This window comes from Artemia sp. Qi Xiang Cuo, chromosome 1 (genome assembly GCF_049724085.1).
Source record: "Artemia sp. Qi Xiang Cuo chromosome 1, ASM4972408v1, whole genome shotgun sequence".
Taxonomy (NCBI): Eukaryota; Metazoa; Arthropoda; class Branchiopoda; order Anostraca; family Artemiidae; genus Artemia; species Artemia sp. Qi Xiang Cuo.
In genome coordinates, this window is record NC_142794.1 from 37,322,458 (window position 1) to 37,342,486 (window position 20,029).

The 20,029-nt window shown below is 35.4% G+C and overlaps 1 protein-coding gene across 1 annotated transcript in view; it reads right to left on the reverse strand.

Moving 5' to 3' along the window:
* Nucleotides 1-354: 354 nt before the first annotated feature.
* LOC148956259 (LIM/homeobox protein Lhx9-like) overlaps nt 355-20,029 on the reverse strand; it is a 58,573-nt gene continuing 38,898 nt past the window's right edge. Inside the window, exons 5-6 of the mRNA XM_089094757.1 lie at nt 19,687-19,889; nt 355-623 (exon numbers count right to left, since the gene is read on the reverse strand). Coding sequence (XP_088950883.1) covers nt 453-623; nt 19,687-19,889 — 374 coding nt within the window. The 3' untranslated portion in view covers nt 355-452. The remainder of the gene's footprint in view (nt 624-19,686; nt 19,890-20,029) is intronic.

Genomic DNA, 20,029 nt, shown 5'->3' on the forward strand with positions numbered 1-20,029 from the left:
TTTTGTGGAGCGTCCTGGTTTTATATTAAATCCCTTGCAGGCAATTAGCAAAATTATTCAATGAAAATTATTGCAAAATAAGAACATGTCAAGGCCCTTTAAGTCGTTCTGATACGAATATTGAGCATACAAATATCGAACTACAAACTGAACTACAAATACCGATACAAATACTGAACTACAATGCTTTCCGTTTCCAGGCTCTTCGAAAGAGTCTCGCTTTAAGATGTGACTAAAACTTTCGTCTTGATAATCCTATACGACAAGATTGTATTTTGTAAGTTGTTATGACAAAAACAAAAAACGAACATATTCTAATTTCTTTTTCTAGTCCTAAGAGATCAGGGCTTTAAATAAGTCTTGTATTCATCCAAAATCATAACATATAACATATCTACAGCTAATCGCGTTATACTTAATTAAATAAATGAAAAAAATGGTGTCTATAAATATTAGCTGAGATATTCACAGGAGTTTGTAATTTCGTCTCGACTTTGATCATCGCTAAATACAACATAGGTTCCTTCGTCTCCCGACTGATTTTCCGATGAGTTTTCATCTGGTTTAGGGTCCGTTTTATGAACTAGTCTTCGCCACTTAGCTCTGGCGTTTTGAAACCAGACCTAAAAAGAAAAATATATATATATTACTATAATCTTCATGCTATTCACGCTTAGCCATGACACATTTCGTAATATACAACAGAAGTACCCAGTTCTTTTGTACCCCCCCCCCCGTTAGAACGGGCCACATGAGTTTTGTAGAAATAATACTTGGTGCCTATACACGACCATCTAAGAAGGGGTCCAAACGGACAGGTTGCCCTGGGCCCGTGGCTGAGAGAGGTGCCACAGCCAAGATACTTTTTCAAGCATACTTTTCCGCACACATTTTTTCAGGGGAGAGTGGTAATTTTTCCCAGGGCGGATCCAAACCCGTGAACGGCCCTGTGCGCATGCCTAGTTACGTAAATATGTATGATTAGATCAAAAGTGACATCTTTTTTTTTGCACCCCTTGTCAGACCCTTCTGCATGCCATTCACGCAACATGAAGTAGCATTCATGAAGTAACACACAGAGCAAAAACCCAGGTTAGACCAAGGCACTTGGGCATTACATGGGCCTTTCTAAAAAGTCAAGTTTGGTTAATGCTAATGAAATAAATAAAATAGAATGAATATATAATAGTTTATAAACAAATTTGGGCTATATATTTGCACATTAGGGGGTGTGGTGGGGGAGGGGGGGGGGGTAAAGCATAGCATATATTAAATGCGTACCCTGACCTAATCTAGGTACTCTCCCCCCACCTCCATTTTTTTAATATTTGCACCGACACTTGACACACATATCTTAAGGACGGTTTGAAATAAAATAATAAAAATATGACAATACCCTTTTGATAGGAAATTTTCTACATGTGGCATTTGCCAAACTATCTTCATTTCTTCTTTGAGCACGATTTCATTCATATATTAAAAAAAAGGAAATTGTTTCTTTTGAGATCACTGATGTGCATCAACCATTGTTCACAAATACCAGCCACTACACTCACGAAACCGACAAAATTTACTTAGGTTGTTGACTGGAAGTATGATAAATATTTATGACTATTGTATTGTAATAACTGAGTAATGAAAATGATGCATCCAAAGCTTGTTGTTTTTTTAATGCCTTGAAGATCGAGTGGGAGGTATAAACTAGTAAGAGAAAATTTTAGGAATATTAAAGCAGACAAACTAGATTTGTACTGCCTTGATCAATGAGGTGTGCAGCACCACTGCGCAATTACACAATAAAAAGTGTCACCAATAGGAATCATAGTTCCGAACAACATTCTTGGCGAGAAAAGGGTTCCGGAATAAGCCGATACAGTGAATTTAATGGACGTTATTGTTGGGCAGTTATCCCCTTTAACCCCAGTAATGTAACCCCTGTTTTCTTACAATAACTGTGTTATTATACCGCAGCTTTTACCCTGAACCCAAGTTCAAATAATTCTATTAATTTTTGTGTTCTTGTAATACAGTTTTAAATTATGATTTATAGAAGTTATTAATCAGATATAGAAGTTAAACAGGATATTATAGAAGTTGGTACATGATGATTATGGAACGATTTTTGTCTTAAATGGTAGATGTTGTAGAACCAATTCAAAAACTGAACACCAGCAGAAACCACCACCGGTATCTAACAAGACGCAGTAAAAGTATAAGTACAGGAGAAACATAATATAGGCAAAAGTCTAACAGGGATCTAAGGATTTTTCGAGAAGAGAATGAGGGCATCTTCAACGGACCTTAAGGGGAAAATCCCATCCATCCCACTTGTGATCAGTTTAAAGCAGCTATCATTTGTCGCTTCCCTCCTATCCTGAAAAAGTTTATTTGGGACAAGAAACTCCACTGTTTTCATTATCTGATGTTAGGAGTAGGGCTGTATCCAGGATTTTTTTTTGAGGGTGGGGGGGTTACAAAAGAATTTTTCCGCAGGAGGGGTAAAAAACTTAAAAAAAACATCAAAAATTTGCTTATATCCCTTTTTGTTAAGTTTTTACGAGTCGGACAAACATTTTTTTTAGGGGGGGGGATTAAAAACTCCTACCCCTTAGATACGGCCTTGGCTAGGAGTAATAGGACGCTGATTTTAATGTGAATGCAAGCAAACAATTCAGAATTATATAGAAAGTACAAGAACATACGAAACTATCAACCCACACCCTTCAAATTATGTCTAGAGCCTCTTCTGAAAAAAAGTTCCTTGCAAATGAATCACTGTTCTAAATGAAAGAGTTAGAAAAAATTTAACATTAACTAGGAGCCTGGAATAATGCAACAATCGTGTCTTTGATAAGCTTTGGACAATAAACCGTAAACTGTGCTTCTCTCCTTGACAAAGTAAAAAAGGTAGCTTTTAATAGTGAGATAAATTTGAGATGGCGGTTCTGATTTTGCCACATTTCTGTTATCATCGCTAAAAAAAAGCTTTTAATAGAATATGTAGGACAAATTTCGTGAAAATAAAGATACACTTTTTCCAAAATTATTCCGCAATCATCCGCCAAAAATCAAAAGCCGTTAAGCATGCATTTAAAATACACGTTTTAGTATATATATATATATATATATATATATATATATATATATATATATATATATATATATATATATATATATATATATATATATATATATATATATATATATATATATATATATATATATATATATATATATATATATATATATATATATATATATATATATATATATATATATATATATATATATATATATATATATATATATATATATATATATACATACATACATACATACATACATACATACATACATACATACATATATATATATATATATATATATATATATATATATATATATATATATATATATATATATATATATATATATATATATATATATATATATATACATATATATATATATATATATATATATATATATATATATATATATATATATATATATATATATATATATATATATATATATATATATATATATAAATATGCAGATTGAGTTTAAATGAGCCCTCTCCCTATTGGTCCTACATAATCACCCCTGGGGAAAAGAATAAACGCGCATCCGTGTTCTTTTTTCTGGCAAAAATACAAAACTCAAACATTTGTTGAGATAGGACCTTGAATCTAGGACAGCAGGGTATCTGACATGCTGAATCGGGTGGTGTGATTTTCGTTATATAGGATCCCTTGACTTCTGAGGTGTGCTTCCTCCTTCTCGAAGATCAGGCTACTTTTCTCATGCTCTTGCTTTTGATGGATAACATTGAATCTAATAAATTTTGTATATTCAGAATCAGCATAAGAAATCAGTTCCTTTGATGTATCTATTGTTCTCAAAATCCCGTCTTTTAGAGTTTCGGTTACTATCGGGTCGAGTCCAGGGGCGTATCCAGGATTCTGTTCTGAGGAGGAGGTATTTTTCGAGGGGGGAGGTTACATAAAAAAATTTAATAAACGCATCAAAAATTTATTTATATGCATTTTTGTCATGTTTTTACGAGTTGGACAAACATGTCAAGAGGGGAGGGGGGTTCAAATCCCTTAGCTCTCCCCTCCCCTGGATATGACCTTGGTTGAGTTGCTCTTTAGTTACAGTTCGTTCCCACGAACTGTTTGATATAGGCTACTGTGTTTTGTTGTACTGGTGTCCCTGTTTCTACCTATCCAATTCTACCTATCCTATATATTTCTACAAGTTATCAATGAAGGAAAACATTTTTTTTCTCTCAGTTATTACTTTTGAAACTGTATATCTAATTTTCCATTAAATTTTTATCAGGATTACACTAAATTTTCCAGGTGCATTGGCTAAGGAGCCAGCCTCATAGACTTCTGCCAGGCTATACCCCATTTCTAGCCAGGAAGGCCCGTGTTTTACTTAGGTGGTGGCCCACTAGGGGTGATTCAAGTTACATAAATCTCACTGGATAGTGTTTAATGGAACTGGATAGTGTTATAGAACTGGTGGTCAAAATCAGCGTTACGAAGGCGCAAACTCTTGTGTTTATTAGGAATATACGCACACTTTTACTGGCGGATCCGAGGGACCTCAGTCCCTTCCAAGATTTTTTTTGACGCTCTCATTCCTTGTTTTTTTTCTGTTTTTCACTCTTTTTTTTTTAATAAATTTGATAAGTTGGTCTATTTTCATCAGCCTTGTCACATTACCGACTCCCTCAAGATTTTGCTTATTGGTGCCCTTGTCATATTGCCCCCCCCCCAAGGTTTTTCTCTAGATCCGCATCTGCACTCTTTTCCGGGCACCTTCCTGTCCTACGTGACGTTTTTCGAGGCTCAGATGCTCAAGAGTCAGATGAACTAGAAACAAAATCTGAGATTATTGGCAAATGGTTAAACCGTTGTGATCACAAAGTTAGTTGTCGATCAGCCAACTTAAAGCTACAAACCCTTGAAATGGAACACACCACTTCTACGGTTACTAAATAGTGCCAATTACAAACGCTAAAGTTGGGACACAAAAGGCCAAAAAAGGGACATATTTTGTAAATTTATGAATTTGCAAATTCACAAATGCATGTATTTGGTAAAAAAAATCACTTTTAACCAAAGTAGTACTTTTTCTCTGCATTTTTTAGGGGGGCATCCAGGTTCTTCTAGAGAAGTCGTAAGTAAAGAATTCTCTCCATAGTAAGGGATTTACGTGTTTATCTGAATTTCGTGCTTTCACACCAAATCATTTTTATGAATGTTTTAAAATGGCATTTAAAATGAAGGTTAAAAAATGCATGGCATATTTTTGGATGCTCAGGGGACACATTTATGTACCAAAAAGTTGGAAAATCTGGCTATGTGGTGGGTGCCTTGAAGGAGATGGGAAAACTGAAAATAGAATAAAATTTAACTCATCAAACCGCTCGTGGTCATGAACGTTAAGTAAAGACTGACCCTTGTCCACATATTAAATAAAAAAAAACTTGTTTTTTATTGTTTAAAAAATAGAGTTGTGAGAAAGTCAAACTTTAGCATAAAGAGCGAGGCGTTGAGGAGGGGACAGCCCCTTTCATATACTGGATAATTTCTGTTCGTTTTAAGTTTTAATCTCGTTCCTTACTTTCAGTTAAAAAAACTTGTTTTTTTATTTAATTTTTGAACGTTTTTGAATTAACGCAGGTTTTGATTTTGGCTCACCGTACACGAATAATTAAAAAAAATTGCATATTAATTTTACTTTTATTTGGTTAAATGGCTTTCTCGAAACTTGTTTAATTTTATTTAAGAAAGTTTTTATTAGTAATAAATATACGTAACTTACGAATTAACTTACATAACGAACCTCTATATTCATACATTTTTAATGCGTATACTAGGGGGTTTGCCCCTAGTCAATACCTTGCCCTTTAAGCTAAAGTTCCAATTTTTTCCCAATTCTTTAAAAATGACCACTTAATCACAAAGGCCGTTAATTAGAATAAACAGCTCTTATGAAAGTACTAAAAAATCTTTGGCTTAAAGAGCGAGGTATTGAATAGGGGGCGAACCCAATCATATACGTAAAATTTTCTGTTTTTTTTTAAGTTTTTATGTTGCTCCTTACTTTCAGTTGAAAAACTTAATTTTTTTAAATTTAATTTCTGATCTTTTTCTTTAATAATGATGGGAAATCCGGCGCCCCTTCATAGGAATGTCCCTTTCCCCCACGAAAACTTCCTTCATGGAAAGATCCTCCCATATAGCCCCCGACCCACCCACCCCTCCCCCCACCCCCCACCTACCAGAAAAAATCCCCCTGAAAACGTCTGTATACTTCCCAATAACCAATACTAGGCTATATGTTAACATGTGGTGAAGTTCATAACTTTCAGCTCTCCCCCCGGGGACTTCGGGGGATTAAGTCATCCTAAAAGACATATTTATCATATATTCGATCATGCTGAACAAAATGGCTATCTCAAAATTTTGATCAGGTGACTTTGGGAAAAAATGAGCGTGGGAGGGGCCTATTTGCCCTCCATGTTTTTGGTCACTTAAAAAGAGCACTAGAGCTTTTAATTTCCGTTCCAGTGAGCCCTTCCACGATATTCTAGGAACACTGGGTCGATACGATCACCCCTGGAAAAAAACAACAAATAAACACGCATCCGTGATCTTTCTTCTGGCAAAAAATGCAAAATTCCACATTTTTGTAGATAGGTGCTTGAAACCTCTACAGTAGAATTCTCTTATACGCTGAATGTGATGGTGTGATTTTCATTAAGGTTCTACAGCTTTTAGGGGGTCTTTCCCCGTTTTTTCTAAAATCAGCCAAATTTTCTCAGGCGCGTAACTTTTGATAGGTAAGACTAAACTTGATGAAACTTATATATTTGATATCAGCATTAAAATTTGATTCTTTTGATGTATCTATTGATATCAAAATTCCGTTTTTTAGAGTTTCGGTTACCATTGAGCCGGGTCGCTCCTTACTTACAGTTCGTTACCACAACTGTTTGATACTCAAACTCCAAAAGACGGAATTGCAATAACGATACATGCATAAACTATTCCTTTTTTCAATGATGAATCCAAATGCGTTAACTTAATTAGATTTAAAATTATTTATTATAGTATAATTCTTTCCGTCTTAGAAAAAAGGGAGGACCCATTAAAAGGAAATTTTCAAATAAAAGTAAAGAACGATTATAAAACATAAAACAATCAAGAATATTTCATATAATAATCCGAACTTAAAAAGAGGAGAATCACTTCAAATAAATGCAGGACTATTGCCTCTGATGAAAAGTATTAGGACTTGTATGATCCAAATGTGCAAACTTATTTAGATTTAAAATTGCTTATTATAGTTTAATCCTCTCAAAAAAGGGTAACCGATTAAAAAAAAAAACTTTTCAAATAAAACTTTTCGATGAATCCAAATATGTAAACTTAATTAGACTTAAAATTACTTATTATTGTTTTGACCGGTCCGTCTTAGAAAAAAGGTGGGACCCATTAAAAAAAACTTTTCAAATAAAAGTAAAAAGCCATCATAAAACAAACCAAAATAAATCATATTGTAATCAAAACTTAAAATGAGGAGAATCACTTCAAATAAAAGTAGGATTACTGCCTCCTTAAACCCGTTAAAGGCATAGCAGCGCTATGCCTTTAACTTACTTTATTGACATCTGCTTTCGTTTTTTCTAATGTTCCAAGGTTTTGTCCTTTGTCTTTTTCCTGGCACGCGAACACGTGTTAAAACAAAATGCCTAGAGAAACAGAGTCGGAAATAATAATTATTTTTATTGGCTAATCGTCCCAGGTGAATAGGAGGAGCTACATGCCTATTCCACACTAGAAAATAAAGGATATATATTTCTTGAGAATAGTTATCTCTTGGCACCTAAAGGCAATTAAGGCTCTGTTGGAATATTTCTAGAGATCCCAAAGGAGACAGGTTTTGACGGATAACAAGACAAGATGACAGCCTGCTTGGGTTTGTCAGACAGGCTTATCAACAAAAGGCTGAGCCAAAAATTGAATAACCAGTATGGGTAGAAACTTTAGCTAAAGAACCGGCTAGCGAAAAAACGGACATTTCTGTCGCTGGCAGAGTGGTGTCTGAAAACTCTGAGAGGGATAATCAAGCCGAGAGTGATATCGAAACGGTGATCGAATTTAATATACGTGATCCGAAACCGAATTTCTCGAAAGGGGCTCCGCGTCCTGTCCGGAATTCTCCAATAGCTGTGAAAAATACTCAAAAGTGAAAAGCCTGGAAGGTCATAAGCCCGGACGATCAAAACCGTATTGATGTCTGTAATGTTGCAAGAAAGAACTCCAGATCTGGCGGCGGAAGAGCTAACTACAGAGGTCAGTCGAGGAGAACCAGAGCTGAATCATCAAAAGATTATTAAAGACTTTCATACTTACCTGATGAGCCAGAAACGCCCTTTGTCCTGCCGACACATAACCAGCTTGTTCTAAGTGAATAGGGTTCGGATTCATCTTGTTAGTGGTAAAAGTTTGATTTTAGGTACCGTGTATATTGCCCCCCAGAATAGTTCGTATGTAGTAGAAGTGACACGGGATTTATTAGAGGAGGAGCTTAGGCAATTGCGATCAAGTTTTTATAAGAATTATGTTTTGGTGGTGGGGGACTCGAACACTTATGCGATAGAATACAAGGAGATTTATAATGTTTCATTTGCTTATATGCTTAACCTGATACTTGATATCTGCGAGACATCCATAAGAAGCGCAGATATGGAAAAAAGGTTTTATTATTGTGGTAAATGGGTTTTGGAACTTTCTTCAGGTAATGTTTCAGTGATTGCAAATGGGATATTGTGGAAGAATAGGACAAAGAGTGAGACTGCTTCTCTGTCGGTGAAAAACTTTAGTGTAAATGATTATGCTTTAGTTGGTATAGAACTTGTGGCCCTGACAGTTGATGTAGAGGTTCTTAGGGTCGTAGGCTCTGACCACTTACCAGTTGAGATTAAGCTTTGCCTTGGAAGAGGAGTTCCAAGGAATAAAAAAGGTGATAGTCCTACTAGGAGGGTTACAAAGGATCTTTGTTTATCAGGGAAGTTTTTAAAGAGTGAATGGAGTAAAGAGGAGCTGGAGTTGATGAAAGAGGAGAATTTGAGGCCTCAAATAATTGAGAAAGTTGAGAGTCTGCATGATGAAACAAGAGATATAGATGAAATTTGGGAAGATTGGGGTTTTGTAATTTATGAGTGTGCTCGTGTGTCAGAGAAACCAAATATAAAAAGGACAAACAGTTTTTTTGATGATGAATGTAGTTCCTTTAAAAAGGAGTTGGAGGAGTTATTAGATTTGGTAAATGCTTGCTCTGTAGAGGAAGAAAGGCAGAGCTTGTTTTTACGGTTTATGGAGAGGAGAAGGGAATATAAAAGGTTAAAACAGAGGAAAAAACGAGAGAAAATTAGAGAGGAACAGTAAGAGATAGAGAAGGCTTATATGGTAGGGGATACAAAGCAATTTTGGTCAGGAATAAGGCAGGAGAATGGACAAGGAAAAGGCCAATTACAAATTGGCTTATACCCTGAAGCTGATACATGGCCTAATTTTCTTGAGAGTGTGGATGAAGATTCTAGTGGCCTTGATAGTGAAGAATTAAGGGCTGCTCCGCAGTTTCCCCTGAAAGAAAAAGATTATGAGTTACTGACGGAGGTAACCACAGATAAAGTTGGGACAGTAGCTAAGAAGATGCATGGAGGATCAGGACCAGGACTCGAGGGTATATCAGTAGTTTTTCTAAAGAGTTTTCTTGTTGTTTTTTTGCTAGTTTTAGGGGGTATTTTAATACAATTGCAAGTAGCGGTATATGACCTTCCATTTGAAAAGTATCGTTTATGGTACCTCTATTTAAGAAGGTGGTTCTAGTGAGCATGATAGCTATAGGTTGATAGCATTAGTACCTGTAATTAGTAAAATTTTAGAAAAGGTTTCGGACAATCGGTTGATTGAATGGTTGGAGGGTTATAGGGTAATTAAAGAGGAGCAGGGTGGTTTCAGGAAAGGTTATAGTAAGTCGGATAGAGCATTTATGCTAAGTGCACTGATACAGAAGTATAGATCAGGTAGAAAAAAAGCTCTATTTTGCGTTTTTAGACTTAAGAAAGGCATTCGACCATGTAGATAGAGCTCTCCTTGAAAAGTATTTAAGAGATGTAGGTCTACCTTTAAGTTTTATTCGTTTATTTGTTGGTATGTATTCTGGGACTAAGTCTATGGTCAGGGTTGCAGGTTCGGGATTTTCCAGGTTATTTGACCTTAAGAAAGGAGTGAAGCAGGGCAGCATCATGTCCCGAGACTGTTCAGTTTGTTTTTGAATGATACGGTGTTTCTGGAAAAAAAATGGGCTCCGAAGCTGTGTCTTGGAAAAGTTAATTTTTCGGTGTTATTATTTGCAGATGACACTGCATTGGTGGCGAAGTCGGCAAGGGAGCTTCAGATGTTACTCGATTGAATTGACAAATATTTAGAAATGGAAAATTTACAGCTGAACATTATGAAAACCAAATTGGATGTTTTAAGTAAAAGGCTTGACAAAACTGATTCTATATTTTAATTTGGAGGACAACAATTAGATGTAGTTGTACAAATAAAGCATATTGGCTATATTTTCCAAATTAATGGTGGATGAAATTCTCATGTCGAAGAAGTGTTGAATAGGGGAAGAGCTGATATATTATCTCTTTTAAGGAATAAAATTAGCGAAAAGACGGATTTTTCTTTGTATAAAAGGGTTTTTTTTATCTAAGATAATGCCGATTCTCCTTGACGGGGCAGAAATCTGGGGACATGAAAATGGTGCCCAGTTAGAAAGCGTTCAGCTAGATTATTTTAAGAGTTTGTACGGGTTGCATAGAATGACCCATTCCCAGTTTCTTAAAGGAGACCTTGGGCTTTGGTCTCTTCAAAGTTATAGGACAGTCCAAATGAAAAAATTTTGGCTAAGGATTGTATAGTTACCCAGTGATAGGTTACTGAAGGCTGCATATGATGAGTTACCTGAGCTAAATAGAAAAAGATATTGGCCTTTTAAAGATAAAGAGGTATTGGATAAGATGTGCTTTTCTTTCTCCTGGAATAATGGCCTTGGACCAACTAGTCAACAATTATAGTTGGACAAAGAAATTAAGCGGGTGCTGGAGGACCAGACAATACAGAAATAGGGTGAGGAGATTAAGAATTCGGAAACTTTAAGATATTATAATGAGGTTAAGATAATTTATGGTCAGGAATTTTACTTTAAGTTAAATTTACCGTCTAGATACCTTACATATTGGATGCAGCTACGATCTAATTGCCTTCCGATTCGTTCGAGATTGAAAGTTTTTGAGAAGAGTATAAGTGTCCCGGACGGCAAGTTTGCTTGCCCTCTTTGCCAAGAAGAGGAGGAGAATTTGGAGCATTGTCTGAGTCGTTATCGAGGTCTTTTGGGGGCAAGGAAAAATTTATTTGGGAATGATGGAGTGCTGCTTCCTGATGCCCTGAAAAGCCCGTCGGCACACTTTATTCGTTTAGTGGGAAGATATCTTGATGAGTATTTTGCAAAAGGAAAAGAGTAGTTTTTATTTTATTTTATTTTTTTCTTTATTATTGTGACGGGTGCTGTAATTTGTTAATCTTGTATGTTATTTGTGTACATGGCCACATTTTGGCTTGAAATACACGTTATCTTATCTTATGGGTAGAAACGGCATATAAATGATAAGAAACATGGGCGCCCATAAGCTGAATTTCAGGGGAGTGCGGCTTACCTGGTCTAATTAGTACTTCCATTGCTGTATAATAGAAATCTCAAAATAAAAATATAAAATATAAGGCAGCATCATTCAGCCAGGGGAGGCTGGAGCCCCCCTCTGCCCCCCCCCCCATATCGGCACCCATAATGAAAAATGGAAGAAAACACAATAAACTTAATAGGAAATATCACATAATACCGCCTGAGTGCATTTTAAAATTCAGCACACAGATTTAAAAGGTACTAGTGAATTAGATGGTCACTTTCATACACTATGCAAGGAAACCAGTTATGGAATGACAGACGAAAACCGCCAGTGACCGGTTATTTTCAAAGAGACCTCTATTAAGAAATGGAATACAGAGTAGTTTTCATTGCGTTTACGATATTTAAACTGTTGTTTTTTGGGGTTTAGGGGGGAAGGTACCTAGGTTAGGTTAGGTTACGTACTTAATATATGCTATGCTTTACCTCCCACCCACCCCCACCCCCTAATGTGCAAATATATAGCCCAAATTTGTTTCTAAACTATCATATATTCATTTTATTTCATTTCATTAGCATTAACCTAACTTGAATTTCTAGAAATGACCATTTAATGCACCAGTACCATTTTAAAGAATATTACACCATATTACTTTTGGTAAAAAAAAAAAAAATCGGTACTAGTTTAAATGGTTGACCTGGACGGAAGAACATTTTGGGGCGAATCATTTTTTTCAGCTTTTTGGTGGAGCAGGATTAGGTTCAATCAAAATATGATCTAGAAGAAAAATCAGATAAGAAAGTGGTTCCTAGGAGATACCAGATTATCCGCTGTCTTGGAGGCTTCATTTTAACAGACAAGTTAGAATGATGGTACCGGTTGTTTAATTGAGGGGATACGAAACTCTTTTGTTTTACTGCATTGAAGTTGAACATCCAGCCGTGAAACCGTTTATTATTCTCCAGGATATTGGTTTGAAGGAATAGGGAAGCATTTGAAGGCTCTTCGTTCTTTCAGCGGGCTCATAGGCTACTGTGATTCTGGCGAAGGGCTTAGGTTTGCTAGGTTGTCCCCAATGTCGTCAATATATGCGAGAATAACAGTCAGACCAAGACTTTTACCTTGAGGAGCGCCATACTTCATTGGACAACTATGGTACATCATAAAACACCAAGAGCAACCTTCAGAAAACGACTGAAGATTGTTCAAAACATGTTTCAAGTGATTTGTGTTTCTTTAGCAGGCATCTAAGTCATATTCTATCGATATACTAACGTCAAACATGATAACGTTACGACGTCAAAACACGACGTCTAACGTCACATGATAACGTTACGACAGCACCGGAGCCATAAGCTTGAATTATTCGTAATAATAAGCCAAGGGGCAAACCCCTGAAACGTCGATGTCTTTCAATTGATTGTGAAGTTCACCACAGCCTATAAATTTATTCTGCTACAGTAAACGATGTAGTTGAGAGGTTTTAAAAATGCCAAATTGATTGAAATACAGTTGACCTGAGGTAGATTATTTCATGCAGTTCTACAAGTGCGTGTAAAATTAACCTTAGGACAAATGAAAGAGGATAACATAAAAGAAAAAAGAACGCAGAGGAAGAAAAGAAGGCCGAGAACTATTGGAGAGACGATTGCTGTAATAAAAGTCACTAAAGCTGAATTCGTATTAGAACCTGTAAAAGAGGGACCGATCATCTAAATCCGACCCTTTTTCATTTTACGCTGTAATTTGAAGCCAGATTCAATAATGAAGGACAATCTTCCTTGGAGGTATCCAGCTGAAGATTTATTGCGATAGTTCACCTACAGAACGTTTTCAATCTCTGTATCGAGATTGTATCAGCTGCGCTGATTCAAAGGGGTTTCTGGAGTATTTTTCTTTCATTTTTTTTTCGATTTTACATTTATAGAAAATCCACTCAAACTAAACAAGATCCGATTGGTCGATTTTATGTTCTCTTATTTTATTTTAGTTTTCAAGCCATTTAATAGACCTTTTCCCCAAAAAACACTATATTCTCTTTTCTCACTTCCAGAAATAGATAGGAAAAAAATGTACTGAAAACGAACATTTTTCGTCGTACCTTTCATTACCATAAATAGTTTCCATTGTACAAGCAACTGGTGCTTTGTAAACAGTAAAAAATAATAAAACTTTTTTTTTTAGTTTTTCCAGTCTCCTAAAAAATTTGCATTGCGTGACATAATGCCTTTTGAGCGAACACAGCCGATTCGGGCAAATTAAAGGAACTTTGTTTTATATGTATATATTTGGACCACTTCGTAACTAGGAACGTTAGTTACGAATGAAAATCTCATTACTCATTGTTCGTCAGAGGTCGCGCTGATACAAATAGTTGGTACAATCCCTTTATATGGGCCTCTCTAAAGAAGTCAAACAGGAGATGCTACAATTGCTACAGTCAAAACGTGTTGAAAAACCCGTTTTTACGGGATGATGCAAGACACCGCTGTAGAGAAATACAATGTATAGCGTGGTTTTAATTGCGTATACGATATTTAAAGTGTTGTTTTTGTTTTTTGTTTTTTTTGGGGGGGAAGGTACCTAGGTTAGGCTACGTATTTAATATATGCTATATTTTGCCCTCCCCCCCCCCCCTACTGTGCAAAGATATAGCCCAAATGTGTTTCAAAACTATTATAAAATCATCCTATTTTATTTTATTTCATTAGCATAACCAAACTTAACTTCGTAAAAAGGCCATATACAGGAAGTGTACCGAATAGTTTTTGATTTAACCAAGCTCAACAAATGAAAGACCTGGCCAAAGTTTAATGTGAGACTGATTAGGTTACATGGCCAATTTAGGTTGTTTTTGTGATAGGGCAAAAGCTACTAAAAGTCAGTCTGGTCCGAGACTTTTTTTTGTTAGTTTGTTAACCAATAAAGATGCTTCATCAGACGGTTGATCCTAATTGACCAATCACCTTCAGAAGTAGAAAATTGATTAAAAATGAGAAGAACGGTCAATGAACAACATCTTTATCCACACCAAGGAAGTAGAAACCCCAATAAAAATTCCAGGACCAAGGGCCAGAAGGTTCTGAACCTTCCCACGTTACACGCTTATGGCTCTGCCAGCCTCTGGTTTAACCTCAATAGCTCTGGTGATCTTCAAGTCAGCAACTGCAAAGCCCCTTGAATCATAAAGTTAATTAAGTTAATTTCAGGGTACTTGTTAAATACAGCGACCACACTCAAGAAGTGAAGTTAAGATAATCATAATGAAATATACTAAAATATGATGAAAATATAATACTTTAATAACAAAATTATGGAAACCACAACAGGGAATTATGGAAAGCAGGCCGCCCAGAACGCATTATATTAAATACCTAACCTAACCAAAATACCCTCTCTATATATTAAATATTTAATTAAAATATACCTGCATAGTAGTTTAGATACTGTTCTATTATCTGTAAAACAAGCGTCGAGAAAGCAAATCTCAGATAGCCATTACCCGGTAATTGCCTATCTGACGCTGTATAACAAGGGGTTTCTCAATCCGAGAACTATATTTAAACTTTAGTTTTTTCGGGTTTAGGGGAAAAAAAGTACCTAGGTTAGGTTAGGTTACGTATTTAATATAAGCTATGCTTTACCCCCACCACCTAATGTGCAAATATATAGCCGAAATTTGTTTCTAAACTATTATATTTTTATCCTATTTTGTTTTATTTCATTAGCATTAACCAAACTTCACTTCTCGGGTGTTTTACAGATTTTAGAACAGTACCGTAGTTTATCTCTCTCAGGCTAAGCTGATTATCCCCGAGTGCACATAGAGATACAGAGAGAAACCGGTTTTATTACAGAGAGGAAGCAAAGTTTGGTCGCTGTATTCACAAGTACCAATTTCAGAGTTTCATTATTCCACTGCTTTATTTTCAGCTTTTTAATTCAATTAAAAATTAATAAAATTAACTTATTTTATATTTGGTTGACTGAGAAGCTTTTTTTTACTTGGCAGAAGTTTTCAAATGCAGTTACTGTTGCTACTGTACAAGCCAAATCAGCTTCATTTCTCCAAGGAATAATATAAAAAACACGTGAATACGATTAGGAAACCCTTTTTGGATCGCTTACCTTGTAACAACTATCGAAAGAAGAAATCAATGCATTCAAACCGGTTGATATAGTATTTTTTCTGCGTACTAAAACTTAGACAGTAGATAAGTATCGTTAACCGGATTAACTTTTTGTAAACTATGTTTCTACCATTTATCGAGTATTTTTGCAACTTGTAAAGACATTTCGAAATCAACCAAACATATGATTTGAGTGGACATCAAAATCTGTAGAATTCTTCTATGGCGCCTTCAGAAGCAAAACATTTAGTGATCTAAGGATAACAAGCAAAAAGGTGACATTTCAACCTTTGTCACAGTTGACGCTTAAAAGCATCAATTTTAGGCAAAAGAAATGCATCTTTATGCTGATCATATAATCAGGTGTTTGTTGTAACAAAATAGGTCTACGTATAGGGAAAATTGAAATGATTATTTCTGGAAACAAGAATATCCGCTCCTCGACTAAAACAAATACCCGCTAATCAATTAAGCACAAGGTTTCTTCGTAAACTGTTGAAACACGGTTAGAGGAATGATAAAATTGTGTTGCGTTTTCGAAAGTTACTTTTCGTAAATCCCCCCCCCCAAAAAAAAACGAAAATCCTGGATACGTCCCTACTTATAGATACGGCTATGCCATGGGTACTATCAATTGGAAATGAAAAGTTCTAGTGCCTTTTTAAGTGACCAAAAAAATTGAAGGGCAAATAGGCCCCCTTCCACGCCACTTTTTCCCCAAAATCGTCCAATCAAATTTTTTAGATAGCTGTTCTGTTCAGCATAGTTGAAAGGCCCAATAACTATGTCTTTAGAGATAAAATGCCCCCTACCGCCCCTGGGGATAGGTTTTTGAATGATGAAATTTACCCACTGTTTTATTTGTTATTGGGAAGCATGCATACATTTTTCGGACGGGGAAGGGACGACGAATTTTCTGCTGGGAGGATTTTGCACAGGGAGAATTTTCCATGGAAAGGGATGTTTCCGGGGGATGAACTTTCCAGGGGAAATTTTACACTGGGTACCTTTGCCAGAATTGCTATACAAAATTTCTTTTTGTCTTGATTTACCGATTCAATTTTAGGTGTGGAGATGTTAAGGGCAATTGTCCGGGGCAAATTTTTGCCAGAATTGAATTGCCCAGAGAATATTTCTGTGGGGAGGGGTGTTTTTCCGTGGAGGCGGGTCCAGGTAACCTGGCGTTATTTAAAAAATAATGAGAAATTAAATAAAAAAACAATTTTTTTCAAGTGAAAGTAAGGAGTAACATTAAAACTTAAAACAAACAGAAATTATTACGTATATGAGGGGGTTGCCCCCTCCTTAATACCTCGCTCTTTAAGCTAAAGTTTAGATCTTGTCCAAATTCTTCAAAAACAACTCCCGAAACACAAGGGTCGTTTAATTAGAAAAATAAGTTTTTTTGTTGTTTTAAGTGCCGAAAAACTGTAGCGTGAAGAGCGAGGTGATGAGCAGGGGACAACCCCACTCATATACGTAATAACTTCTGTTCGTTTTAAGTTTTAATGTTGCTCCTTACTTTCAGTTAAAAAACTTTCAACTGAATGTTGTTGTTTTTTTAATGAAGCTTAGAGACAAACATTATTCTAAAGACAATGGAAAAAGTATGTCAATTAAAGTAAAAGTATATAAAAATGAAAAAAGTAATTAATTACAAAAAATACACAAAACAATAGCCTACTTACAAAAAGTAAAATATAAACTTCCAGCATTCAGTTCTGTTGAGCCATGCCGAAGCGTTGGACGGATATTTTTTAACAATATCGAGTTTTAAACTTGATTATCAAACACCAAAATATTTATTGCTTTAGACTTAATTGTTTATTAAAAGTAACTTAATTGTTTATTAAAAGTAGTTTGTTCGAAGTAAAACATTGAAACTAAGATTAAGAAAATCAAATACAAATTTTTGATTCAATATTTTAATTTAATCTTGAAAACGAAAACTTACATATTTGACATGTTTATACTTCATAGCTGTAAAAAATTATTCTTTTTCAAAGTGACAACTAGATAAATACAATCACTTCCGGGAAAAAAATGATAAAAAAAACACAAAAAACGTATCGGTTCATGGGGGAAAATACAAAAATTCCCAGTATTCCGTTCAGTCGAAATATTTCTAATTATAGTGGATTCATATATCAGCTCTCGGGTACTCTTGCAATGCAAGCAAAAGTTGACAGCATATTTTTTACCGAAATTGTCCCTTATTAAGTTGTTTTCCTTTGTTTTCTATAATTATACGAATGTCTTGTGTACTAATAACTGCACTAATTATTAATAAACAAAAACATATTTAGGATCACCATAAAAAGCGTATTCTTATACTGAATGTTATCAATAGTTAGGCTCTTGTACTTTCGTTATTGACAAGGATCATTATTTACTTACCATTCATTACTATGAAGAATTTGACCTTTTTTTACTCCAACCAAATCATATAGAGAAAATGTTTATGGAAAACTGGAAAGGGGTCACTCAATCACAAATTAGAACTTTTATGTTCCTTATTAAGGGTCAAAATCTATTGGCAGGAAGCCAGCAATGGGGTAACACATGTTTGTTCCATGGTTTTCCCTATTCTGCTCTTTTTCCCTTGGTTTGCTTTTAATTACTTTATAGGCCTAAATTTTCAGGGGGTCATGCCCCCCCTGCCCCCTGCTGGCGCTCATGATATTCATCATTTCAATGTGCGATTATTTAAACTTCCTTTTTATCTAACTGCGTTGACATTAATGTAGCCTTTAACACTTTTCAATTGTTTACTTTTATTTATCTTTTTCTAAGCATGCCCCCCCCTGCCCCCTGCTGGCGCTTATGATATTCATCATTTCAATGTACGATTATTTAAACTTCCCTTTTATGTAACTGCGTTGACATTAAAGTAGCCCTTAACACTTTTCAATTGTTTACTTTTACTTATCTTTTTCTAAGCATTTTGACATACTCGTGATAAGTTTAAGCTGGAAGTACATGAACGTATTTTATTATAGTGAAACAAACCACAAATAGAAACTTGTCAATTGGGCGTGTTAAAACAGGCCAATTGTTCATATGAGGTAGTAGAGACAGATAGGCTACTTCTAGCAGTGCTCTCAGTTCGTGATTTTTTTTGGGGGGAGGGGGCAATTTTGTTTTTCGATTTTTTTCAATGAAAATACCAAAAAGGGGTTTTTTTAAAAGAAAATACCAAAAAAGTAATTTCTTGAGCGTGGGGGCAAATCCCCACCACTGATCCCGCCCACTTCGAGTTCAGAGACCACTTGACGTAAAATTATGAATTGCATAGCAAAAATGAAGCCATATTACTCAGCTACACGTTATTTTTGGATATTCCTTCTCATCTAAATCTTTAATCAAAAGCTATTCCCAAAGAAAGCTAAAAAACCTTATTTTTGTTTCTGTTCTAAAATTACAAGAAATTTGAGTTAGAGCCAAAGAAAAGAAGAGAGATTACTGCACTACACTAGCCAATCACATTAACCGCTAAGTGTGTCTGAAAAATACAACGAATAACTCAACCCTTTTGCCCGTCGTTTTATTTACCTGGTGTTGCTACGTGAAATTTTGAGCCAAAAAAAAGATTAGGGCTTTCTATGAAATTTTTAGCAAATCAAAAGAATGAAAACTTTTGAGACGTTACGTTTTTCACATTTAACCTCTCTGTTTCCATTTTTCACCACACACCCGAACAGAAATACCTAGAGCTGTCTGAAATAACTGATGGGTGAGTTAGACTACTGTTAATCAACTTATCTTTTGAAATTACAAACAACTGACCTGTAAGACTCGTTTCGAAAGGCCGGTCTTTTGAGAAAGCTGTTTAAGGTCTTTGGCATCGGGGTTGTGATTTGTCTGAAAATAGCTCTTAAGCATCCGTAGTTGATGGTGCTTAAAAGAGGTCCTCATCCTCTTCGTCCGTTGCTGAGAGCAGGAGCCATCATAGTTGGTATCACTTGAGTAAGGATCCACTAAAGAAGGGTCTGAGGAAACAAGGAGTAAGAATAAATAAATTAAAAGTATGATTTGGATAGCTAGAAAAATAGTTAGGGTACGGTGATGACCTTAAGTAATTAAGAAAATGGTACTCATGTATTATCTAGAACACACTCGAGAACTGAAG